The 26,796-nt window shown below is 43.9% G+C and overlaps 1 protein-coding gene across 7 annotated transcripts in view; it reads left to right on the forward strand.

Annotated features, from left to right (window-relative positions):
* Nucleotides 1-25,148, forward strand: part of GLI2 (GLI family zinc finger 2) — a 343,674-nt gene extending 318,526 nt beyond the window's left edge. For all 7 annotated transcript variants that reach the window (XM_053281674.1, XM_053281685.1, XM_053281695.1 and 4 more), the window contains 4 exons: nt 2,385-2,549; nt 7,538-7,819; nt 15,508-15,844; nt 17,997-25,148. In XM_053281674.1, the coding sequence (XP_053137649.1) occupies nt 2,385-2,549; nt 7,538-7,819; nt 15,508-15,844; nt 17,997-20,350 (3,138 nt within the window). In that variant the 3' untranslated portion in view covers nt 20,351-25,148. The remainder of the gene's footprint in view (nt 1-2,384; nt 2,550-7,537; nt 7,820-15,507; nt 15,845-17,996) is intronic.
* The last annotated feature ends 1,648 nt before the right edge of the window (nt 25,149-26,796 follow it).

The following is a 26,796-nucleotide window of genomic DNA, read 5'->3' on the forward strand; positions in this document are numbered from 1 at the left end:
GCAAAGGGCTGGTTTTTAAGTGATTTTTGAAGTTTACGCGACTTTAAGGTTTTTCTCCATAAAGAAGCATGGAGGTGTCAGCAAATGTACAGCTTCACGTCAGGGGGAAAGGGGTGTCCAAGAGCAGAGTGTAGTGGGTGGTAGTGCCCAAGGGGGGCCAGGTAGCTATCAGAATTATTTGAAAGGAATTGGGCAAAGGGCTGGTTTTTAAGTGATTTTTGAAGTTTATGTGTCTTTAAAGTTAGCAGATGAGAGTGGATTCATAGTTTGTCATTGAAAATCTTATATGCTACCAAAGAATCTACACTCAAAACACTTCAGAAACAACAAAACCCAGTACCCCATGGGTTAGCAACCCATGGGGGTGGTTAGCACCCTCTTTGCACTAGACCACCACTCACTCTGGGCCACCACAGCACCCCACAAGTGGCTTTAAGGTTTTTCTCCATAGGGAAGAATGCAGGTTTCAGCAGCCCCATAACTGCACTTGGGGGGTGCTGGGGTGGCCCAGAGCGAGGCTGCCAACCACCTCCATAAGTTGCTAACCCATGGGGTACTGGGTTTAGTTGTTTCTGAAGTGTTCTGAGTGTAGATTCTTTGGTAGCATATAAGATTTTCAATGACAAACTATGAATCCACTCTCATCTGCTAACTTTAAAGACACATAAACTTCAAAAATCACTTAAAAATCAGCCCTTTGCCCAATTCCTTTCAAATAATTCTGATAGCTTCCTGGCCCCCCTTGGGCACTACCACCCACAACACTCTGCTCTAGGCCACCCCTTTGAGAAAAAAATAAAAATAATTTCCAAAAATTCATTAAAAATCGTACGAGTGTCCGATTGCTTTGGGGTTTGGGTGGCAGGTACCCCTGGGTGCCAGCTACCATTCTACCAATTTCTGGATGTCCAAACCGGTTCAAACTGGTTCGAACCGGTTCAAATCAAACCACCCCCTGGTTCGGTTCAAATTCGAACCTGCAGCTCGAACCTGGTGGCTGGTTCGGTTCGAATTCAAACCTTTGAACCACCCTGGTTCAAATTCAGACTGGTTCAAATTCAAACCGGTTCGCACATCCCTACTTTAAACTAGATTATAAATGATCTGGAAGTTGGGGTAAGCAGCAGCTGAATTTGCAGCTGGAACTAAACTATTTAGGGTAGTAAAATCCACAACAGATTGTGAGGAGCTCCAAAAGGATCTCTCCAAACTGTGGAAGTGAATGACAAAATCGCCCTCAGCCATTTTTGAAAGGGCTGTATATAAATCAAATAAATGCATTAAATAAATAAATGAAATGAAATGAAATGAAATGGCATATGCGGTTCAATATAAGCAAGTGTAAACTGATGCATATTGGGACAAAAAAAGCCCAGCTTCACATATACGCTGATGAGATCTGAACTGTCAGTGACTGACCAGGAGAGAGATCTTGGGGTGTGGTGGACAGCTTATTAAAAGTGTCTACTTAGTGCATGGCAGCAGTAAAAAAAAAGTCAAATTCCATGCTAGGAGTCATTAGGAAGGGGATTGAAAATAAAAATACGAATATTATCATGCCCTTATACAAATCTATGGTGCGGTCACATTTGGAGAACTGCGTGCAATTCTGGTCACCATCTCTTAAGAAGGATGTTGTAGAACTGGGAAAGGTGCAAAAGAGGCCAACTAAGATGATTGGGGCCCGGAGCACCTCCCTAAAGAGGCAAGGCTACAGCATCTGGGACTCTTTAGTTTGGAAAAGAGGCGACTAAGTGGATACATGATCGAGGTGTATAAAATTACCCATGGACTAGAGAGAGTAGACAGAGAAAAATGTTTCTCCCTCTCTCACAACACTAGAACCAGGGAACCCCATGAAACTGAAGGTTGCAAAATTTTAGGACCGACAAGAAGAAGTACTTTTTCACACAGCGCATATATAATCTATGGAATTCTCTGCCACAGGATGTAGTTATAACCACTACTTGGATGGCTTTAAAAGGGGCTTGGACAAATTCATGGAGGACAAATCTATCAATGACTCCTAGTCTACCTCCAGCCTCAGAGGCATGATGCCTCTCAATACCAGTTGCAGGGGAGCAATAGCAAGAGAGAGGGCATGCCCTCACCTCTTGCTTGTGGGCTCCCCAGAAGCATCTGGTGGGCCACTGTGTGAAACAGGATGCTGGACTAGATAGGCCTTTGGCCAGATCCAGCAGGGCTGTTCTTATGTTCTTCCCATTTCATGAATTGCATTGGAAAATCCTTCCCCCACCACAGCCTGCTCATAAAAGCCAAGATCTCCAAAGGGAATTGTGCTCTTCAAGGAGGTAGGGATTAAAACCAGATGAGAAGGGGAAATGCCTCCAGCTGATTAACACTCCTGTTTTGTTTTGTTTTAGTTTGAGGGTTGCTCAAAAGCTTATTCGCGACTGGAGAACTTAAAAACACACCTGAGGTCTCACACTGGAGAAAAACCTTACGTCTGTGAACATGAAGGCTGCAATAAAGCCTTTTCTAATGCTTCTGACCGAGCAAAACACCAGAACAGGACGCATTCCAATGAGGTAGGTGAAGTCTGTTACCCCCAAACTGGATGGGATTTTTTTAATGCTGCTAATATTATGTATTTTACACACAGGGCTTGTGTTAAAAAAAACCCCTAAAATAAAATCCATTCCATAGTGGCAAGTTGCGTTTTAGCAGTTGCTGTGCCAGAGAGGCAGGCCATGCTACTTTTATATTTATGAATGCGGACAAGGAGACCACAAGCAGTTGAGCAAATGTTTCCCTAGACTTTGGGCCTGAATGCTGGTGCTTGCCACATCAAGCATTCGTAGCAGTCCAAATAGCCCCTCATTCTTGCTGTATAAGAATGGAGCTTGTGGTACTGGCATCCAAGCGCCCAACCTTTTCGCAGCCTCTTCCTTGGGGACACACAACACTGGAGCACAAGGCAAGTGCTTTGTTAAGCTGGACTAATTAAGGCCCATTATTAGTAGCTGAGGGGAGGCAGGAAATTGCCTTTATTGTAGAGCATGTGATGGTCTGCTGCAAACGGCTAATGCTGAGGTTGAAATTTATATTGCCACTAATTAAGCAAACGGCAGGAAGGGGAGGGGAAATGCTCCAAAGTTCTAAAAACAGCTGTGACCAGGCAGAGATCAGCCTCTAGCCTCATTTGTAATGATTAATATGAGTTATTGTGAGCAAGTAGAATGGTATGAGGACAGGACATCAGAAGTGACAGTTCCAGACCTGCCAACCGAGCAGGTGGGTTGGACCAGGAGACCTCCAAGATCCCTTCCCACTCTACAGTTCTTTGCTTCTAACTTTGGGTGACATGCTAACTCTCACGTGGATATGCCTCCCTAATTGGTTTTGTTTTGTACAAGCCAGCTCCATTTTAGATACTCAGTGTCTCTGTGTTCATCAGGAAGGCTTGGAGGCAGGATAGTTGGAGGGTTGGTGGCTAGCAGGAGGAAGGAAAGGGTTGAAAATATCTTGGTGAGAAGCGGGAGACACACAAGCCCCATGGTCAGGAGGGGGGAAATGGAGGTCATTCATGCTTTTGCTAAGGAAATGGGGCTCGAAAACTAAGGTTGTCAAATAATATGGCTGATCTGTGCCATTTCCAAACTAAAAGCATAAACTTTTCTTTCGCGACATAGTATTGCTTCTGTGTGGAATGGAATCGGCTCATCCTGGGTCTGGCAAAAATGTTATTTGAGGCTGGCTGGCTGGTTGACTGGCTTGTATGTTTATTGCCCTCATTTTACACCGCCTTTCATAAGGCATCCCAAGGCAGTTTACAAAAGTTAAAGTACAATAGAACTCCATCAAAATCACATTTAAAACTTTAAAATCAGTTAAATAGTAAAAACCATAGAACACCAAAAAGCCCAACCACCATAGGAAAGACAAACAGAAGCAAGAGAGCTGAGAGACCTGTCAGTCCCTAAGGGGTAAAAGCCTGAACAAATCAAAAGGTCTTCCGTGGTTGTTTTTAACAGCAGCTTCAGATGTCAAAGAGCGGACATTCACTGGGAGAGCATTCTAGAACCGGGGGACACAACAGAGAAGGCCCTGTCCCTTGTGCACAACAGTTTAGCCTCTCTCAACGTCAGCACATGGAGCAATATAAGAGAGCAATGGCTTAGTTAGTGAAAACAATTCACAGAGCGAGGCTACAGGCCAGCAGGAGCCACGTGCAGCCAATGGGTATCTGTCTGTGAATGCATTGCACAAGTACCCACAAAACCCAGCCCATAGAAACCTTCCTTTGTTTGCAATGTCATTGCAACTAGTTTTACAAGTGGTTCACTTGGAGAGAAAATAGAGGGGGCAGGGTGTATGTCTGTGTCAAGGTTCTGTCCATTCCCAAAGCAGACTTCCAGCAAATCTAGTTGAAATGGCTGCCCCTCTTTCCAGATACTCCACCTCCCACCTCTTGGTTGGCAGGGACAGCTTGTACTACCCAGGGGACCAGATTTGGCCTTGAGGACTCCAGTTTCTGATCCCCCAGTTACATAGCCCTAACAGAGCAAACAGCCACCTTTTAAAGTAGTCCCTCTCTTATTTTTAGCGGGGGGGGGTGGAGGGGGGCAACTGTCCCTATTCAGCCCAGCACTGTGGCTGACATTCAGAGCAAGGAAGCTACACAGCCCTCAGGGACCTGTTTTTAGATGGCACAGAGGGCTTTTTGTGCCAGTACACCAGAGCAGTTCTGTTAGGCTGCTCTCTTGCGGCACCAGTGGTGCTTTCTTGCTCTAAATGCAAGCCAGCATCCCTCCAGTTGCTATTGCTGGTGTCTCCCTTGTGTTTCTTTCTAGATCATGAGTCCCTTTAGGACAGGGAGAAAGTCAGAAACGTTTAGGAAAGGACAGAAGCAAAATATAAATGACAGAACTCACTAGACTGGCTGGTGAAATGCAAGGATGAGCAATCAATGAAGTCCCTTATTTCTTGCATTCAAGAATGAGCAATCCAAGCAACCAGGCTCAAACCATAGGCATTAGGCACCCCACTACTCAAGTATAGGCAGTGGCTAAGCCAGACTGCGAGCGACCCATGCCCAACTGTCCCTGTGGCCCCGCTCACCCCACCCATCCCGCATCTGACGTCAGATGTGGGGTGTGTGGTCTGGCTCCCGAACTGGGCTGCGTGGCCCCGTTCGGGAATTAGAGCCAGGCCAATGCTGCATTTGCAGCGTGGCCAGCAGCGGCTCTTCCCTGCCTTTCTGGCCACGCTGCAAATGCAGCATTGATTGTCCAGCTCTAGGTTGGGGCCAGCACTGCATTCGCAGCATGGCCAGGAGTGGCTCTCCTGGCCATGCCGCGAACACAGCACTGGCCATTTAATTCCCGAACGGGCCACGCGGCCCCACTCGGGAGCTAAACCAGCACCCCTTGCTTCTGATGTCAGATGCGGGAGGGGGGTGTTGGGAACGTGAGGCACGGCCCCTGAGGGGCGGTGGCCCGGGTTCTTTGAACCCGTTTGCCCAATGGTGGCTCCGCCCCTGAGTACAGGAATGCACATCTTCACTCAAAGTGTGCTTTTCCATTGATATTACCCATTTTTCTCTGGTTCTGACTGATTGCCAACTATAGAGTACAGAGAAGGCACTTTAGGGTGGAAATGGGACAGTTAGATTGCATAGGAAATGGGTGTCTCATGTCATTCCCCTCTTGTGCTCCAATCAAATGTTTCCCTGCCTACCATTTTTGAAAGGATGAGTTAATGAGTGGGAATTGGATATATATAAAATATAGCACTATATAAATTAAAACGAAGAAAGGAGCTACATAATAAACATATTTCTTATTAAACTTGGGACACTAGACCCCTTCCGAGGTTGACGTGGAAAAGTACGTTTAGGAGCTGGAATGGCATCTTTTATTCATTCAACCGTTCAGACACAGAGCCAGTATGATCCTACCCGAATCACATTTGTGCAAATGCATTTTGGAATTAGAAATGGATAAAATGCATTTGGGGGCAGAGGGGAAATACCTTCCTGCTTTTACCTTTTCTTTCTTCCAGCTATGTAATCCCAACTTTGCTTATTTGTGCTGTAGTTATAAGTGAGCTATGATTTCAAGAGTTAGTTATCTTCAGAAGTATTGCATGCCTGTGGGTTTTGCTCTACTGAATTACAACTGAAAACCAATGGAGATGCATGCAGGGGAGGTGTGATGGCTTCAAAACCCAGTTTAGTTGCTTCGGTGTCTGTGAAACAGGATGCCTGTCTCGCCCCCCACTAAGCTGGTGTACCATATTTCAACATAATAGTTGCCTTAAAGAGTCACATCCAAGCCACATCTCATACAACATTCCTGTGGCTACTATTGGAACAAATGCAAATCAGGCAAAGTACTATTATGCAAACATTTGAGTACTTAGCAGGGACACCAGGAGGCTGTTCTCATGCACAGCCTAACCCAGGCTAGGGACGCTCAGCCTGGGTTAGGCTGTGTGTGAGAACTGCCAGGATCAGGCCTGGTCCCTATGGGCCAGCGCTGCCTGGCTTGGCTTTTTAGCCAAGCTGCTAGCTGAGGTTTAGGGAGCAACGCTACTTGCTCGTGTGTGAGCCGGGCTACTTCCAGCCTGGCTGCACACAGAGATGGGCATCTATAGCGCCTGTCTCTTTGGGGGAATCCCCCAAAGCACTGCCCGTATCGCACGGTGCATTGTGGGTTTCACAGGGCCGCGACAGCAATCTGCCCTGCGATCAATCCGCCTTGCTCCGCACTGCATGGATCAGGTCAATCCACCCTGATCGATCTGCGCCGCTGCACAGAGTAGGGCTGATCATGTAGGAGCATGCTCTGCACTCCCACTGAGCAACCAACGATTGTCTGGAGGGAAGGCAAGGTTTGGGGAGCCTTTCCCCCCGCCCCCCCCCCCGGTAGGTTGTGTGAATGGCCCCCGTGTCAGTTTGCAAAGCCAGGATTGTGACGGAGTCCTTACAGATTTATGGTGTAAAATATAGGTGTACCCTGACCAACAGTGCAGGGAGCATTCTTCCAAGCAATTTCAAAGAAGAGGCAAAGTTTGGGGGTTGAAGAAGTCCCACAACATTTATAATTCCAGTTGCCCTTTTCAATGCTCTTTAGTAGCTGAGAACAATGAGTAGAACCAATGCAAAGTGACTATCCCATCAAAGTGTTTTTGAACATATGAAGCTGTTTTTTACTGACTCATCTGACCATTAGCATATGCTTTACCACTGACCTATGGCTCCTTCTCAAGAATTTCCTCCCCATCTTTGAGTGAGGAGTTGGGAATCCAATGAAACTAAGCTGCCAGAAAAACGCTACACACAGCAGCCTCTCAGTCGATGGTATGCTGGGCAAACTCAGAAAAGCAATGCTTGCAGAAATCACTGCATGTTCAGAAACTATGAATTGTCTGAATCCAGCCAAGGTTTTTGCAATACAACATGTAAAAAGCTTGTCCCAAAAGCTACATATAGACTATAATTTGAACACATTTTTACTCTCATAAAATATATATCTCAGATATTCTGCTCTGCTGTATTCATTCCCATTGGCAGAAACCCTATGTCTGTAAAATTCCGGGCTGCACGAAGAGGTACACAGATCCCAGTTCGCTCAGGAAACACGTGAAGACTGTGCATGGGCCAGAGGCTCATGTCACCAAGAAACAACGCAATGATGTTCACCTGAGACCGCCTGCGCTCAAGGAGAATGGCGACAATGAAGCAAGTGCCAAGCAGAGCGGCAAGGCTGCGGAAGACCTTGCGGAGGCAAACAGCACCACCAGAAGCACGGAGGACTGCTTACAAGTCAAAACGATAAAGACTGAGAATTCTGTGGTAAGAGAAGCCACTGCTTTGAAATGTTGGTGAAGCTGTTTAATTTCTCAAGTGGCAAATAACCTTTCCCCCTCCTTCTTTCCGAATCTCTCCGCTCAGAATTCACTAAGGCCCATCTATAACCCTCTGTTGAATATTAATTGTTTCGCAGAGTTTTAGCAATGTTACATGTTACATGCGAGAATGTCTAAGCAGCATTCCCTCGTCTGGGTTTTAATCGTCTTGCTTCCAGAGCTTATCCCCATCCCCATTCCCCATAGGTCAGAGATGATCAGCTTCTATAGTCTCACAGGTCATTCTGTCTTCTAGATAGTGGCCTCTTGCCACACCAGCTGAATATTTCCCAGGTAGCCAGGCTGCTGTATACTGCCTATTGTTTATGCTTTATAAATTGGTGGCTGTGGTGATGATGTAGTCACATTATCTAGTAGTCAGGATTTCACAGTAATGCACTCAGACATATAAAAAGAGGAGCTTTTTATACTGTAAGAGAGCTTTTTCCTACCCAAAGAGAGGTTTAACCTTATAATATGGGCTATTTCCTCTTTCTTACAATTGTGAAACATTTTTCATTTCCTTGTACATGAAACTGTAGGCAAGTTTTTTTTAAATTAATTACACTGGCTCACATACCACGTCTAAGCTTCGGCGACACTCTGAACCAGAGATTCTCAACGTTGGGTCCCCAGATGTTATTGGACTTCAACTCCCATAATCCCCAGCCTCAGTGGCCTTTGGTTGGGGATTATGGGAGCTGAAGTCCAATAACATCTGGGGACCCAATGCTGAGAATCCCTTCTCTAAACCCCCCTGGTGCAGCTTGCGAAGGCAGGAAGGCTCTGTGCCTACTAAGGAGTGCATCCTTGCACTCCTACTGCTACTCCCATTGGGAATAATGGGCTTCCATTGGGAATAATGGGCGTAACAGAAGGAATGCCAGGACACACTCCATATGGATCCTCCCCACTTTTGCAAGATGTGCCAGTGGGGTTTAAAGGGGTGTGAAAGCAGCAAGATTGCTTGTCACCCTCAGTGTGAGCCACTTTAATTGAAAATTGATCGGGCTGCTGAGGGTCAGATCTGGTTGGCCGTCTCCACCATAGGTAATGAAGATGAATGACATATGAAGCAGCATAATGCAGAGTCCAGTCATGTGTTTCCCTGTTCCAGTATTGTCTTCTCTGACTGGCAGTGGCAAAGGCCACAAGCAAAAGGCTTTCTCATTCATTGCTTGACCTGAACGCCCTTTAATTGGAGGGGCCAGTGACTGAATCTGGGGATTTGTCCACTGAGCTCTGGATGCTTAAAAGTAATACTTGGCATTTATATACTGCTTTAGACTATTCAAAGCATTTTGCACACATCATCTTAGGAAGCCTGACAAGAGCTCTGTAAAAGGGGCCAGTATTTCTATTCCCATGTTGCAGAGGAGGCACTGAGGCTGAGAGGTAATGGCTTACCTTATCTATCTATCTATCTATCTATCTATCTTATCTATTTATTTATTTATTTGATTTCTATACCGCCCTTCCAAAAATGGCTCAGGGCGGTTCACACAGAGAAATAATAAATAAAGAAGATGGATCCCTGCCCCCAAAGGGCTCACAATCTAAAAAGAAACATAAGATAGACACACCAGCAACAGTCACTGGAGGTACTGTTCTGGGGGTGGATAGGGCCAGTTACTCTCCCCCTGCTAAATAAAAGAGAATCACCATGTTAAAAGGTGTCTCTTTGCCAAGTTAGCAGGGGTTAGGTGGACGACCTGGTGAGTTCATAGCAGTAGTGAGCTTCAACTAGAGAATTCTTGGCTTGCCGTCAAGTTTCTTTGCCACTGTTCCAAGATGCTAGGAACTGCCTTATTGCCGTCATTTTTATATACCATGCAAAACTACCTTGCATAAAACATCTAAGTGAGTTGTGCTGCATTTGTAATGCTGAACAAATAGAGAACATTATTTCACATATGAAATATGAAGATGCTCCCCATATAGGCTGACTTTTTTTAAAGCACAACAGTTTTGAGGGCTCTTAATAAACTCAGTTTCTGACTCAATGCGGGCCACACAATAGCTACAGTTTCAAAAATCTTAAGCCAAATGAGCTGGGATTCTCCATGTTTTATCATTATGAATTGTGTATATTTGAGTTGTTGGGAAAAGACATATTTATGGTAATTCCAACCAAACCTCCTGGACATTTTGGTGATTGAATGAAATTATTTCTCTTGCTCAATACTCTGAAGACACTTCTTTTCTGACTCATCATTTACCTGTGGCACGGATGTTGTAAATCTGTTCTTATTTTTGCATCTTCCCCTTGCTCCATCAATAACCTCAGTCCTTTCACTTTATGTTGTCTGTGTTCTAACAACCTGTTCTTTCTCCTTTCTTAACTTTCTCTACTCTACTTCACAAGGACAGTCGTTACTAAGGTGAGCAAATACACTGTCTTTGTCAAAGTCTCTGTACAGAAGACATAATTTGCTTTGTCCTAAATATGTCGCTGAACAAACTGAATGTGTGGACACGTTTTTCTGCAGCTGCTATGAATGTGCGAGACAAGATAGCAATGGCCCAGCACATCCAGGTCTAAGCATCCATAGTTCTTTCTGTTTCATCATTTCCATACTGGCATTTCACCGATAACTCCTTTTTATGGCCAGTCTTCCTATTAAATCTCTATTCCAATATCTCAAATGTTGTGGGTGACAAACTCACCCCGCTCAAAACTGCAAGTGGTACTGACCTGCTCAAGTGCAGTTGGGAATAGAGCCCTGCCCCCATTTCAATGATTATTTCACCTCAGAGTGATCAAGGCATCGGAGGGGGCAGCATTTCTTCTAGAATGGTGTCACTCCACTGGCATACCCATGAGAGTTGCTGTGACATCATTAGTCATGAAAAGTCTCATGTGTGATGATGACCACTACACTGATATGCTCCTTTCAGAGTGACTCAAAAACCCTATCACACAATAAGGTCATTCACATGACCATGAAACCTGGGGCAGGGAGGGCTGTGGGGGAAGGCAGAATCACTCCTACCTTCCCCCATACAACTGTGGTGATCCTCAAGCCATGCTGCTCTCCTGCCTTCTTTTAAAATGAAAGCAGTTACATCATTCACACAAAAACATGCACGAGTGTACAGACATCTGTGCATTCGTACAACATAATGTCTGACTAGGGCTACAGTGTGTGGCACATCTCGTCAGTCTCTCCCCTTTTTCCGATAAGGATAAGAAAGTACTGGCACATACAACCCAGCAAGCCACCTGTCTAAACAACAGGCATGCTCTCTGCTTCTGAGGTATTTTAAATCCCACTGGCACAGCTCGTGAAGGCAGGGAGGCTCTGTATGAATGCATCCTCACACTAGCTGGTGGGCACGGAGTCTCCCTGTCTTCATAAGCCACACTGGCGGAGTTCTAAAAGTATCAAGGAAACAGCAAGCATGCCGGTTGCTTGGACAAGCAGCTTGCTGCCCAGTATGCAAGCCACTGGTTTTACCATTCCATCCTGGGGGGCACAAATGTTGGCTTGCCAGCTATTGTTTACAATTGCCACCAATCTTCTTTCTTCCCACATCCTCCAGCATGTGCAAAGGGCTTGGGAGAGAGGTGGGGTCTTCTCTCATTCCACTGGGATATGGAGATATTAAGGGAAAGTGGGAGCCTCTCCCAGCACTCCTGTTGTTTCTTACCTGATCAGAAATGCCAGTGGAAACATGACTTCTGGAGGAGATCTGTGTGGTTCTGGGAGTCCAATTCACTGGAGAGCGGGGGAGGTGGCAAGTGGGTTTGTGGATGTCTGATTCCATCTGTAAGTAGCCTTGTGACCTTGCCTGTCTATAAAGAAATCCATTGTTCTAGATGAAAGGAAGTTGACAGAATCCGCTATTATGTTATTTGGAACTGTGGTGTTCTGGAAAAAGAGGGAAACTTTTAAACCAAGGGTCATCTGGCATTCCAACTCTACAGCCATCTAGGATCAGCAATCATAAATCATCATCCCTGGGCCCTGACAGCAAAGAGCCCTGCCTTTGAGGCAGCAGAGAACATTTAACCTTTATTCCAAATAAATTACTTAATGTGAAATGCAATTCCTAATGAAAATAACATTTATCCAACTTAAGTCCGCAAATCATACCCTTATCTGCCTATAAAGACTGTCAGCCAAGCATGTTATGGTCCTTTGAACCATCAGAAGTACATTGTGCCTGGAGCATTTTGGGCTTGATTCTGCTGCAGATAAACAGGCACATTCTGTAGAGCAGCGGGGAGCAAGAATCTACTAATGTTCCGAGATTATCTCAGGGAAGCATCAAGAGCTTAAGCTTCTCCAGTGAGGACATACAGTCCCTTTCTGCAAACAGAAACGAAAATCCACCCTCAAGGCTTTTAGCTCCCTGATGTTTACATACCAGTGCTTTTAAAAGTCATAAAAATCAACTTAATTGCTTAAATCACTTGTCTTATGGAAAAGCTTGTGTCCACATCACAGTGCCATCACACTTGTGGGCAATAATGGACACATTGGCGTTATCACCTAATGAGGATTGTTTACACAGCCAATTGGTCTGCTTTCAATTAAAAGCAGATTTAATCCTGGAGTTGGAGTGACTATTAGGTATGGCTTTTAATTCTTTTAATGTATTGAGTTTCAGTAACACAGACATTTTCTACAATTTTGCATTCCTTGTTCATTCAGATCTGAAATTGGTTAATCTAAAATATGTCAAGACCTTTTCAGTATTTGTTTACATTTGGCCTTCTATAAATAAATGTTAAAAACATAGGAGTAAGTAACTCTTAGGTTTTTATGTAAGTAAGATCCCCTGCTAACTGAGCAAAGAGGCACCTTTTCGAAGTAGTGATTCTCTTTAAATAGCAGGGGGAGAGAAACTGGTCCTATCGATCCCCAACACACTACCCCTCCAGTGGCTGTTGCTGGTGTCTATCTTATGTTTCCTTTTTAGATTGTGAGCCCTTTGGGGACAGGGAGCCCTTTTATTTATCTGTTTGTTTACTTGTTTGTATGTTTCTATGTAAAGCATTTTGGGAGCTTTTTTGAAAGGCGTTATATAAATATTTGCTGTGTTAAGCACACAGTTCTCAGTCCCCAAGCCCTTGCCCATTTCAGTGGTCAAACAGAACTTCTTCGCCTAGCAAGGCTGTCTAATTTGCTTCATTCGATGGAACCTGAACAAATAATAATTACAGTGAAACCTAATCCAGTATTATAATAATAACAATAATTAATATTGTTAATATTAATATTGTAATAATAACAATAATTAATTGTTATTCAGCTGGAACTAGTGTAAGCTGGAACTATTTTCATCATTTTTAAAAGAAAATATTATTTTGTAAAAAAAGAAAGATATGTTTAATACAACAGAATAGTCACAATACAAGAGAGGAAAAATCATACATACTATACCCATATAAACACCAGATTTTCCACATTTTGAGTTAATTTCCATGAGTGCCAAAAGTGTCTGCTATTTTTAGGTACTTTTTGACATTTTTAACTATTTGTTTTTGATGCTGTACTTCTCAGTGCAATTTCCCTTCTGCTTATTTTTATCTTCGTTACCTCCCTTACTGCTGTTTAAACTGTTATCATGTTTGATGCGGAATATTGGGAGTGGGGTGGGGGTGTTGGCACTGACCTATATCCTAACAAATTCTGCATATGTGCAGCCAGGGATGCACACCTGCCTGAAACATTTGAACTCCCACTTCTGAAGTGTGGGTATTCGCACTGGGGCGAAAGGGGGGAGTGATTTTTATTAATCTCCCCTTCCTCCAGAATTGATCTATGTAACACAAAAATATGTCCCTGAGGGTTCCGCAGTCCCCAGGGACATATTTATGTGTTACACAAAGCACTTCAGGGGGAAGGGGAGATCTGCAAAAATTACCTCTCCCCTGTGTGCAGGCACCCACATTTCAGAAGTAGGAGCCCCGCTGCTGCAAGTGTTAATCCTTTGACTTCACTCACAGAGTGTTAGTTAGGATGTCGGCCAGTGACACCATAACACTATGCCTGATGTCAGGGATACCTATAATGATATGAAACCTGAAAACTAATCTCTAGTCAGATTAAATGACAGTATAGACACATGTGTGCAGCAGACCGTAAGGGAAGGGAAGAATGGCACCAAGAAGCAGGAGCAACCAAGGGGTGCTAAACAGCACTGAAGTAAATCCAAATGCTTGGCACGGTTATGTATTTTTTTCAGCAATTTATTTGGCTGCATAGAATGTGCTACTTCTGAGATGAATGATGAAATTAGAATATTTGACCCAGCCTTAGGACCAAACCAGACAGGATGTTAAATGTGTTATTATTTAGTTTCAGGCATATATTTACTTTAAAAGCGCAATAGCATGTAAGCCCCCATATGGATCAGGACCATGGCACTGAGAGAGGGAGTATTTAGCTCTTTACCTTGTGCTATTTTCCCACTGAAAACCTCCACACCAAATCTGCTATGGCCCCCTGAAAGTGCCATTGCAGCAAATGATATAAAGCAGGGGTTTTCAACCTGTGGTACTCCAGATGTTGTTGAACTACAACTCCCATCATCCCCATCCACAATAAATTGTAGCTGGATGTGATAGGAATTGTAGTTTAGCAACATCTGGAGTACTAGGGATGTGCACAGAACCTGTAAAGCCAGTTCAGTTCCATGCATTGTCGAACCGCACCCGGTTTGAAGGGCCTCAGAGCTATACTGGTAAAGAGAAATCTGGTGAAGATTCCCCTTTACCAGTAAAGGGCAAAGGGGGGCAGGGGGGCTCTCCTAAAGCTAGATGGGGCAGGAAAAGAGTAAGAAATTACTTTAAAAGTACCCTCCCCCCCTCATCGTCCTGAGTAGGGAGGGCTGTTTTGGGCTTCCATGCATGCACAGAGGCCATTTTAATTACCTCCACGCCTGCCCAGAAGCCCAAAATGGTCCTGCCTACTCAAGGAGAGGCCGGCGGGGATGGGGGAAGCTGCCATTGCCACAGCCAGCGGTGGCACTTTTAAGCAAATTCTTATTTTTCCCATTCCATCTACCTTTAGGAGGGAAACCCTGCCTTCCCTTTACTGGTATAGGGGAATCCTCACCTGATTTCCCTTTACCAGTAGAGTTCTGAGCCGGCTCAGGTCGAACTGGGCCCAGTTCGGTTCAAAATTGGACCAGCCAAGGCCACTCCAGTTCAGTCTCAAGCCCATCAAGCTGAGCCAGCTCGCACACCCCTATGGACTACCACAGGTTGAGAACCCTTGATATAAAGTACAAAATGGTAAAAAGTACATAATTAGATTCATAGTTTTAATGTTTAATGTTTGTTTTAAATTATTTTAATGTTAACGATTTTAATGTTTAAATAATTTTAATTCTTTTAATGCTTCAAAGGATTTTAATTGTAAACCGCCCAGAGACGCAAGTTTTGGGCAGTATAAAAATATGTTAGATAGATAGATAGATAGATAGATAGATAGATAGATAGATAGATAGATAATTACTTTAAAATAAATACATTAAGTATTAAAATATAAGTAAGCCTGCAACTTATGTGATGAGGCATTTAACATTACCTCTAGCTTGAGCCCTAGTTAATATATTTACCAAGGCTGATACTGAAGGAGAAACCAAATTTCTGAGTTTCTTGTTTTTCTTTGTTTCCTTAAGATGTATCAGTCCAGTCCTGGTGGCCAATCATCATGCAGCAGTGAACCGTCACCACTTGGGAGCACCAACAACAACGACAGTGGAGTAGAAATGAACATGCACAGTGGGGGAAGTCTGGGAGACCTGACTGCCTTGGAGGATGGCACTCCTGTTGTGGACTCGACAGTCTCATCTGGCAACTCGACAGTCAGTCTTCAGATGAGGAAACACATGACAACCATGCAACGCCTTGAGCAGCTCAAGAAAGAGAAACTCAAGTCAGTGAAGGATTCTTGCTCATGGGCAAATCCGGCACCGCAAGTCAGAAACACCAAGCTGCCTCCCATCCCGAACAATGGTAAGTGTGGCTGCTTTTTCATATCTATCCATGAACACAGGCCAAGCCTAGGGAGCTGCTTTCCAATGGCTTTAGTTCATCTAACTCGGGATTGTTTGCCTTGACTGGCAGTGGCTTTCCAGGGTTTCAGTCTTTGGACTTAATCTTCAAGTTAGAGATCGTATTGCAGTATGTTAATATATCTTCCCTGGGCCCCTGACAATAAGCTGATTTCTAAACTTAAAACACAGATTTGGGTCCTGACTTTGAAGTCATTCCCACAATCAAAAACTGTGTTCTACCCAGGTTTGGGTGCTGTGTGTGCTCCCAATTTTTGGTTGTGTGGAAGCAAGATAGGAGGAAAATCTGGGAAACCTTTCCTCCTACCTTGCTTCCACACAATCACTTTTACCCAGGTTTTCCTCTTACCTTTCACACAACCAAAAATTGGGAGCACACAATTCCCAAACTCAGATAGAACACAGTTCTTGATTGTGTGAATTACCTCACTGAGGTTGTTCACATGACCAGGGCAGGGGGTGGGGGGAGCTTGTTAACTCACCTTCCCCCCCAGATGACTGATTCTGACACGTGCCAGCCTCCGGAAATCCCCGAATGCACTGCGCGACATGCACAATGCACTGGGGAATTCCTCCAGGGAAAGGGGCAGTCTAGACACCCGTCTCTGTGTCCACTGGGGCTAAAGAGCACCAGTGAACAGACGATCCAGTAGCCCAGATGAAGGGAGTTCTCGCTCCCTCAACCTCGGCTAACAGCTGGGCTACAGAGCAGGGCTAAGCAGTGCTGCCTCTCCAAGATCCGTCCTCATCCCAGCAGTTCTCACACACCGCCCAATACACACTGGGCTTCCCTAGCCTGGGTTAGGCTGCGCATGAGAAGAGCCTCACTATGTATCAAATTCTCTTCCAGCATCTTCGTGCTCGAATTATTGCAAGCAAACAACTTGTAAACAAGCAGCTGTTGAATGAAAGGCTCCATCCAGTTCACTCAGTCAAAAAGGAATGTGTAGTATGAATAAATATACTGGGGAGAAGGATTGAACTAAAATCTGGGAGTGAAGATCATTATTGCCCCTCTGCTACTCAGCAGGGACAGAATGAACCCTGCCTGATGAAGCTAGCTCTTCAGATCTACTCGCTAAGCTTCTGCACTGAAAGAAAACCATAGCCCAGAAAAAAACCCTTCCTCTACCTCAGCCTCTCATCCAATAGTACTCTAGGCTCAGACGGAAAAATGGAAGTGATCTGTGAGGAAATATTTGATTCAGTATGAAAATGGCTTCGTTCTATTGTATATGGTGTATATTTTACAAACTAAGTATCTGGAACATGCTGAGTCAATAAGAAAACCTAGACGTGGGAGGTCTAGCTGAACAACACTGTCTTCTAGTCATCTTTGAGGAAAAAAGTGCCTCCCCCTTTGAAATCATTTTTCACGGTTGATCAATTGCGCTAGTTTGAAAGAACCACTATACCTGCCCATCATATCTTTCATTTGACACCATATAGCCTTAAGAGATTCTCTCTTGGCTATTGAAGTGCTAATTAAATGTTGTGCAGTTCTGCACCAATCATTTGATGGCCTTTCACTATCTTCTTCCCTGTTTTTCTGTCCCTTGTGTTGTATTTTTTCTTAAGCTCAGGATAGACAATAAGTCCCCCCTCCCGCCCAAGATGAAAGTGGTATGGCTGGGTTATCTTTGTCCATATGCACATTTTTTCCTGTCCCACTATTATCTCTCATGAAGCAGGTTGTGTAGTTTTTGTAGTGCTTGTGAAACCCTTTTGACCAGATATGGCAAAGGAAATTAGTGTGTGCAGCCATGGGCAGCAGGGGCCCTGTCTTGCTAAAACAGGGTTGTTGTGAGGAGAAACTTCAGAATGTAGTACACCACTCTGGGCTCCTTGGAGGAAGAGCTGGATATAAAATGTAAATAAAAATTTTAAAAATAAATTTCTGCTATTGATGGCAAGCAGAATGTGTTCTAGTTGGAAAGCCGGAAGTATACAGTACATAACACACATGGTGAGCAGGGAAGAATGCATTCAGATTCAAATAAGAAAGTACAACAGTTTGTGCAATGGGATTACCTCTCTTTCTGCCATCACCATCTAACCAGCCTTCTCTCCTTTTTTTGCCAATTCTCATCCAGGCTGTCTACTGGACAACATGGGTGGTTCCTCTGCAGCACTGCCTAACCCAAGAATAGCAGAGCTGTCCATCAATGAGGTGACAGTATTGAACCAATTGGCTGAACGCCGTGACAGCTCAACCAGCACCATCAGCTCTGCCTACACTGTCAGCCGCAGGTCATCGGGGATATCCCCTTATTTCTCCAGCCGCCGTTCCAGCGAAGCGTCACAATTTGGAAACCGCCCAAACAACACCAGTTCCGCTGACTCCTATGACCCCATTTCCACAGACGCCTCACGCAGATCAAGTGACGCCAGCCGGTGTAGCGGAATCCCAGGCCTTCTGAACCTCACGCCAGCTCAGCAGTACAGGCTGAAAGCTAAGTATGCTGCTGCCACAGGTGGCCCTCCGCCCACACCACTGCCCAATATGGAAAGAATGACTCTCAAGAATAAAATCTCCCTTCTTGATGGGTTAGAGTCTGCTTTGCCTTCATTTCGCCTTCCTCCTGGGCCAAGGCGTTGCAGTGACAGTAGCGCTTATGGATATGGGGTCTCACCTGCATTCCCTCATGAAGTATCAGGCAATAATGCAAGACGCGCAAGCGATCCAGTGAGGAGAGCTGCTGGAGATCCAGCTTCCCTTAACAGAGCCCATTGTTTCAACAGCACCATGAATCCCCTTCACCCTCCTGTGGACAGAAGGAATTTCAGCCTCCCAGGTTATTCGCAATCCGATGGAAGTCTTGCCAGGCATGTGTATTCCCCACGGCCTCCAAGTATTAGTGAAAATATCGCCATGGAAGCAATGGCTGGTGAGACAGAAGGTTCCATTGGAGATGATGATATTGTGCTACCTGATGATGTAGTGCAATATATCAAATCACAAAACAATGGGATGGCTACAGATAATTCTTCCATAGGATATGGTAACGAAATGCAGAATTTCCAAGTGAGTTCAAAGGGGCAACATCACAACCTACTAAGCCAACGTAGGATGGCTCTGCCAGATGTGAGTATTAATCATGTACCCCCAGTGATGGGTGACTGCCAAATAAACTTTGATGTTTCCTCCAATTTGAGTAAAAGCAACATGCCCGTCCAGTGGAATGAAGTTAGCTCAGGTACTGTTGATGCAACCTCTGCTCAAGCCAAGCAACAGTTTCCTCAACGAAATCTAGCTGTCGTCCATCAGAAGCAAAACTTTGGCCAGTATCAGAACTTCAATCATCAGCAGATGCAGATGGGTCAAAACAACATGAATGCCCCCCTACAGCAATTTGTGCAGAAGAATGCAAGCATGGATGGGCAAAGGTTAAACTGCATGCACTTAAGACAGCAACAGGTGAATCTAGGCCCTAGTAACAATCCAGATTTGAACTCACACGAAGGCTACAACCAGGTTCATCAAATGTTGAGTCCCAGTACAATGGGCGGTGATCTAGGTCAGATTTCTCCTTCCTGTAACAACATGCTAGTGAAGCCTCCATCCCATGTTCATCCTCCGCAGAGAGATGTTATGACTGATCCAACTTCAATAGTCAACAGTAACAGAGAATGCATAATGCACAATCAGGCAATGCATGAATCAGGGCATCAGCCAAACTTTTCATCTCAGCCAAGCCACACGAACCTCTCTATGACACAGGAGGTGTTCCAACATCCTTCTGCATTAATGACCTCAAACCAGCCCAGCTTTGAGCCACAACAAGATATAATAGGTACAGTTGGACAGAGTTTCATTTCTGGTATGGTACAGCCTCATCCCCCACCTAACCCCAGTCCAGCAAACAGACACCGAGGGATACGTGCTATGCAACAGTTGGGTTACATGAGAACACCTCACCCAGCTAACAATGTGAGCCCAGGGCAGGAAAGGGCAGAAGCTGCTGCCAAGAAAACAACTGGCATGGCATCATCTCAGCCACAGCAATGCAGCAATAGTATGAGAGAAAATCATTTGATGCACTATTATGGTCAAATACACATGTATGAACAACATGAACCTTTTAATAGCCATGCAGATTGCAGTGTAAGGCAGCAGCAGTGTGCACTGAACATCAAGCCAGCTGCCATGCCCTCTCCTGGAGCTAATCAGGTTTCAAGCACTGTGGACTCACAGGTCCTGGAGCCTCCTCAGATAGATTTTGATGCCATCATGGATGATGGTGACCATTCAAGTTTGATGTCAGGGACCCTGAGCCCCAGCATTCTGCAGAATCTCTCCCAGAACTCTTCTCGCCTTACGACTCCCCGAAACTCTCTGACACTGCCATCCATACCAGCTGGAATTAGCAATATGGCAATAGGGGACATGAGCTCTATGTTGACCACATTGGCGGAAGAGAGTAAATTTCTTAACATGATGTCTTAATGCTTAAAGCACAACTGTCTAGAAGTATCCAAGGGATGACATGCTAAGCAATTTTATGAATGTGTTTTTTTTAAAAAAAAATGTTTCCATAGAGTAGTCTTTTTTTTACAAGTATTAAATACATTAAAGGGATTCTAAATAAGGAAAAATGTCTTTGTACAAACATGTATAAACTATGTAAAAGAAACATTGAAAGGATGCACCTCTAGTATTATTTTTGTGCTTATTTTCAGAGTGCTCAAAAACAACACCAGTCTAGAACATGCCTCTCAAGTGTCCCTCTTTGGGAAAAACAGGCTGCATTTGCCATCTTAAAAAACAACAACAACTGACAGACCCAAACCCCTTCCCATCATTTCCCAAACCTTCAACCTGGAAAATGGGACTTTTTACCAAATATGGTACACTAGAGAGCTGTATGTGAAAATATTGTATAATGGTGCTTCAAATGAAACTCTCCATTGTAAAGCACACACATTTTGCTGTCACTTTTTGATTTTCTTTTCGTTACCATTGCAAAAATGGTAATTTTTGTCACCCTTTCCCATGACAAATGGACGGGTATTATTTTGATTGAAATGCAAAAAGCCATACTGTGTATGCTTTATGCTTACTGTTTTGCTTTGCGGCCAGAAGCCATGTGCACACCCTCACACGCAGCATTGTTTATACCGCTAATACAGCTCTTTGTACCTTGCTTAGCCAAGAAGCATCAGCTCCTGAACAGCTTTGCAGCAAAGTGCCTTACTGTGTGTTAGTTGTGGAGTTGGCAAGGCATCTCTTGTCCGTTAACGTCAAATAAAGTGTATCGCCAGAAGCATATATAAAATAAAGGTACATTTATATAAGGCTAAAATTTAGCAGTGTTGCTAAAAAGACATTTGAGAGAGAGACATTGATGAGGAGGAGACATAAAAGATTAATGCCCTAGGTTCTTTTCTTTTTTTTTAATCAGAGGGTGTTTTTACAAGGTGGTTTATATCATAGAAAATATAGTAGAGGCTTGAAAATGCCACTAATTTAAAAATGTGTCTAGTAGGAGAAAGGTCCCTGCTGTGCATGGCATTGAATGCTTCTCTAAAGAATGTGGATTACTCGCAGTGCACATTGACTTCATAATGCAGTTGAATGGCACAAATATCACACCAGAGCTAATGAGTAGGATGCTGTAAAAATGCTGCATATATCCTCACGTCACTACGTTTGCCCATTCTGAGGACCTTGCTGGATCAGTTGTATGATATATGACACTACTTAGCTACATATTGTGTACATCCTTGTGTAGCACAGTGGCTAACATGCACGTTTGGATGCAGACAACTCATTCAGCTGTAAAGTTTACTAGGTGGCCCTGGGCAGTATCACCTCTCTCAGCCTTTCCTAGCTCTCAGTGTTGTTGTAAGCCTAAAATATTACTCTGAGTTCCTTGAAAGGACAGGATCCAAATGTAAAAATAAAAAAGATGGATCGTTAAGATCAGTGTGGAATGCACACCATTACTGGTTCATAAAAACAAGCGATGCCATTGTTCTTTGCAAGACACATGGCAGTTGCGCATTCAAATGTGCATAAGTACTGTTCCCCACAGTTATACAGTTGCCATGTGTTTGACAAAGAGCAGCTGTTTGTATACATCATAACACCAACAGAAAGATATCCCTACCCCGCCCTTGTCATAGCGATTGTGGGCATGATAAAGTATTCTCAAGTATTCTGTGCTGTAGAGTTCATCCAATGGAAGTAATTACACAGCATGATTCTATAGGATCTCACTTCACAGGCCTGTGTGCCTATTTCATGCTTACGCATTGGGTTTCTCACACTGTATTAGGATTATATATTCATGGAAATGAGATGGGGCTTTTTTTTTTTTTAACACATTTATGTAAATGAAAGTTTGTTTTCCAAGCATTTCTTTAAATATACACTGTTGCTGAAAGTTAGATCAGGCAATGATTATTTAAAGGCAGAGATGCCAATCCAGAGAAGTCTGTGGGAAGAACACCACAGCCAAAATGGCAGCTGCCAACTGCAATTGGGGGAAGGAGTGGCTTGCAAAAATAAGATATGTAATTTAGGTTAATCTTTTCAAGCACAAATTGCTGGCATTCCATGTCAAAACATGTAAATCACTAATCTTAGCTATTTTTACTATACGTTTTGGCTGAACAGAATTTTGAAGGCTGAGCAGAGATGTGAAAGCATAATGTACAGTAAATCCCCTGCTTTATATATTTGTCCTGTTGATAATGGTGATATTTTCCCAGTATTTATATCTGAATTGGAAATAGGCATTTAAATCCTAGTCGGTTCTCAGCACAGCCAGCATCCTATAAAGGTGCAATTTGTATGAACTCATGAATGGGACTGTACCTCTGCATGGTCCTATACACGTAGCTACTGCAATCTGTACAATCACAATAGCCTGTGAAGATCTTTGTGACAGTGCAAGTCATAATGTCATATGCACAGTCCCCACAGATACATGTAGAGACCGTTCTCATGACCAGCCCTGCCTGGTCTAGAACTACCCTACCCGGATAGGGCAAGTTGTGAGAACTACCAGGATTGCTTGCGATCCCAGCACTCCTGGGTTTTGTACCCAGGCTAAAAGTGAGGTTGAAGGGCACACGCACCCTCCAACCTCACTGCCCAGTCTTGTGGGCGAGTGAGCTGCCAGCAGCATCCTCAAACATAGAATCAGGATGAAGGAGCATCCTGGCAGCCAGTATTTCCCCAATGCACCATCCGAGCAGCACAGTGCATTGTGGGATTCCTGGAGGCTGGGCTTCACTCCCCCTCCCAGCTCTGGATCACTGCACCGCTCATCGTGGTGGCAATCATGTAGGTGAGCAGCACAGTGAAGTACAGAAGGAGCCGTGATTGTGTGGGGCAAGGTAGATATCATCCTGCCTTCCCCCTCCTCCCTCTCAAGCCCCAGCCCAATCGGTCGTGTGAATGGTTGGGCTTATAGATTTGTACAAGTGGCATCTCCACACAATCCTTGCTGAGCTGCAGGTTTGCTGGTGGCCTCACACACACACCCCCAATGGTAATCACCTAGGCAACTCTGGATGGATTAATCAGCCCTAAATGACTATGAGAGTAAACCTTCATATAATCATTTAGGGCACTGTAACTTCATCAATTCAGGGTTATCTATCATGGCAGATGTATAGGCAAGGCAGTATATATCCTGCTTCCTCTCCATGCACTACCCACCCCACATCTCTTATTTAATAATGAGATGGCATGAGATCCGGATTCTTAGGTCAATTTTTGTTGCTGCAAAGGCTCCACAGGGTGACTTTTCCACACCACTCTGATGTACATTCATTTCAGTAGAAGCATCCAATGTGGTAAATATTAGATCTTATGGCATTTGTGATGACAGATGTATCATGAAAAAAATGGCAGGTTCAATTTACCTTGGTAGTATCTTTCCCCTGATAACTGAGCATAATTAGAAGAATTTACTCTGAACTCTGTTTTGCCACTTTAAGAGCTAATCTGACTCCCGCTGAAAATCAATGTAAAATTCCAAAATACACTGGCTGGCATGATATGTAGCATTCTAATGACACTGTGCACTGCGTCAGGACTGCTGAAGACTCTTAAGGTAGCCTTGGCGCTGCTGAAAACAAGTGGTTGTGCAAGCAGCACTACCAGTTACACAGTGAGCAACATCACCAGAATGCTACATATCATGTCAGCCATTATTATTGTCACTCACACAGGTGGGGATGGCTAAAAAGACTAAAGTCTTCCAAGTACTGCAGTATCACACATTCCAACAGCATTGCACATGTTAAAATAAGGAAATAATGTTTATTAAAAAAAATCTCCTCTATGAATGAATTTTCGGAAGTGAGCTAGATTCTCTCTCTTTAGTTACAACAGCAATATAACTGTCAGCCTATTAAGGAAATTGTTCTGTTCTCAGGGCCGTGAACCTCAAATAATAACTACAAACATTGCCAAATCTGGTGGGGCTTGGCCAAGTGCTTTTGCGGGTCCAGGTTTGCAGGGGGCCCTTGACCCTGTGTGATGGGGCACCCATTCTGGCAGGTGCCTTTTTTATTTATAATGTAATGCCTCTACTCCTGAACTTTCAACACAGGTTTATAGGTAAAGGAAGCTTGTGGTTGCCATTGTAGCTGTCAAGGAGTACTCCAAGCTGCCGCTGCTAAAGTAACCTCCCTCACAAGGTTTTGTGGGATGCTTTCCTGAGCAGTAGCAACTGCAGCTTGGAGCACTTTTATTGCCAGGGGGCAATAATGGGCCCTTTCTTGGTTCTGGGCCCTTGGTCCAGGTTAGCCAACTCTTGTCACTGGTCCAGACTGCAAACATTACAGAGTGGCTTGGTTATGGGAATGCTGATCACTGAACTGCATGTCACAGATAGTGTTCTTCTGATGTTGAATTAAGGTCTAGGGAGTAGGTCAAGTACCTTTTGGGATCTCAGGTATTTGATCAGAACTTTGCAAGGAGTCTTATTCCGTGGCTGTATATTAGATATGAGAGCTTATAAGCTGAGAGAGAAATCAGACTGCCCATGCTCGTCTTCAGCTTTACAATGGTGGTCTTCCTTTATTTACTGTAATAGCATTATAACAACCATACTGGCTCTGTATATATTCTGTATATAGACATTCATTATTAATAAGAGTATTGTAGCTGAACTGTCTTTATTTCTTAAGGACCCTTTTAGCTGTTTTCTACATCGTAAGGATGGCAGTAACATGCTGAAACTGTATATAAATGTTTTGTACATTAAAAATGTAATTTTTTTTCATAATTTCCATTGTCATTTTTAATTCAGGCTAGACATCATACCATGCAGAACCACAGATCTTCAGTGTGGGGAGCAAAAGTCACATAATGTGAACACCATGTCAGACAGTACATTTTTTCGGTGCATATGTTAAAATGTGTATGGGTACAGCTAAAAATGTAAAATGTGAAGCTATGGCAGCTGAGAATGGTGGGAGCCGTCATCCACTAACATCTTGGGACTCGTGGCTGAGAACCCCTGCCCTACAGGTTCACTTGTGAGAGAGTTATGATTGGCTACAGCTTTCTGTTGACTGAACACTCCGTGGCAAATCTGGATTTGCCTCTGTATAATATGTGAAATCGCCCTGAATGTTCTGAGTCACAGTTCAATTGAAGCCAGCCATCTGGGCAGCTACACAGAAGTTGAGGGGATTTCAAAATACCTATGCAAGGTGCAGTACAGCTGCTGGATAGCTGCTCGGTTAAGAAAGAACATCATATTTTAATTCCTTAAAGAGGCTAGTATAACTCTGCAGCTGGTGTTAGGCCAGGTTTACCTTCCATGCTATACACACACATTTCAGTCACACTAGTTATGCAGATTTTTTGAAACAATGTAGAAACCTGCAAAACCTATTTACCAGAGATGAGGAGGTGGTGAATGTACACACCGTGAGCAGCACTCCCTCTCTCAAGCCAACTTACCTGCTTTAGCAATCACTGCAAGAGAGAATGAACTAAGGTAGGTAGGTACTAGTGTTCTTCAGGTGCTATCTCCTACCGGAGGTTAGCTATCATTAAGACTATTCTGACTTTGGATGCTGCTGCTCTAAAAAGTTGTCAGGATGTACATCCAAACCATTCCCACAGATTTCCCAGCCAAAATGTTCTTCATCTTCTGACACGTCTTCTTTCTTTAATCTTTCCCTGCATGATTAACTGAAGTAAGGAGTATTTTCCCCCTCTAATAACATGGCCAAGATATTCAAGTTTTCTTCTCTTAATGATGTTAATTAATGTTCTCTTTTGCCATTCTTCTCAAAACTTCCTTGTTAGTAATTCTATCTACCCATGATATTCTTAATATACGCCGCTACATCCAGAGATCGAAAGATTCATATTCTGTTTTTTTTAAGTGTCCAAGCTTCAATTCCGTAAAGCAAGACTGAATAGATGCAACACCTCACCATACAATTTTTCAGGTTTATACTGAAACCCCTATTACAGAGCAGATGTTCCATTTTTACAAAAGCCGCTCTTGCCATTTCAATGTTTTATTTTTACAAAAGACACTCTTGCCAATTAGGTGTTTATTTCTTGTGTACTGTCGTGTCCATTTAACCATGTTCCCAAGTATTTATAATGTGAAATACTCTACTAGTCTAGTCTGAAGCCCTATTATTTGACTACTGGGAATCCTGCTCAGCCCGCTCTGCCCCACTTTGTAACCCGAGTTTTCACTAGTCATCCCACACCCACTTACATTCTTCTTGTTTCAAGGCTAGAATGTTGTTGCTGCTTACTGACGAATGAAATTCTTAGGTTCCGTGAATTTTCCACCCAGGTCCCAAATGTAAACCCTAAACGGCTTAGGACCGGGTTACCTGGGAAAGCGTCTTCTTCTGCATGATCCCCACTGCACACTGAGATCGAGAGAGGTCCATCTCCGT

Source organism: Hemicordylus capensis, chromosome 1 (genome assembly GCF_027244095.1).
Source record: "Hemicordylus capensis ecotype Gifberg chromosome 1, rHemCap1.1.pri, whole genome shotgun sequence".
NCBI lineage: Eukaryota > Metazoa > Chordata > Lepidosauria > Squamata > Cordylidae > Hemicordylus > Hemicordylus capensis.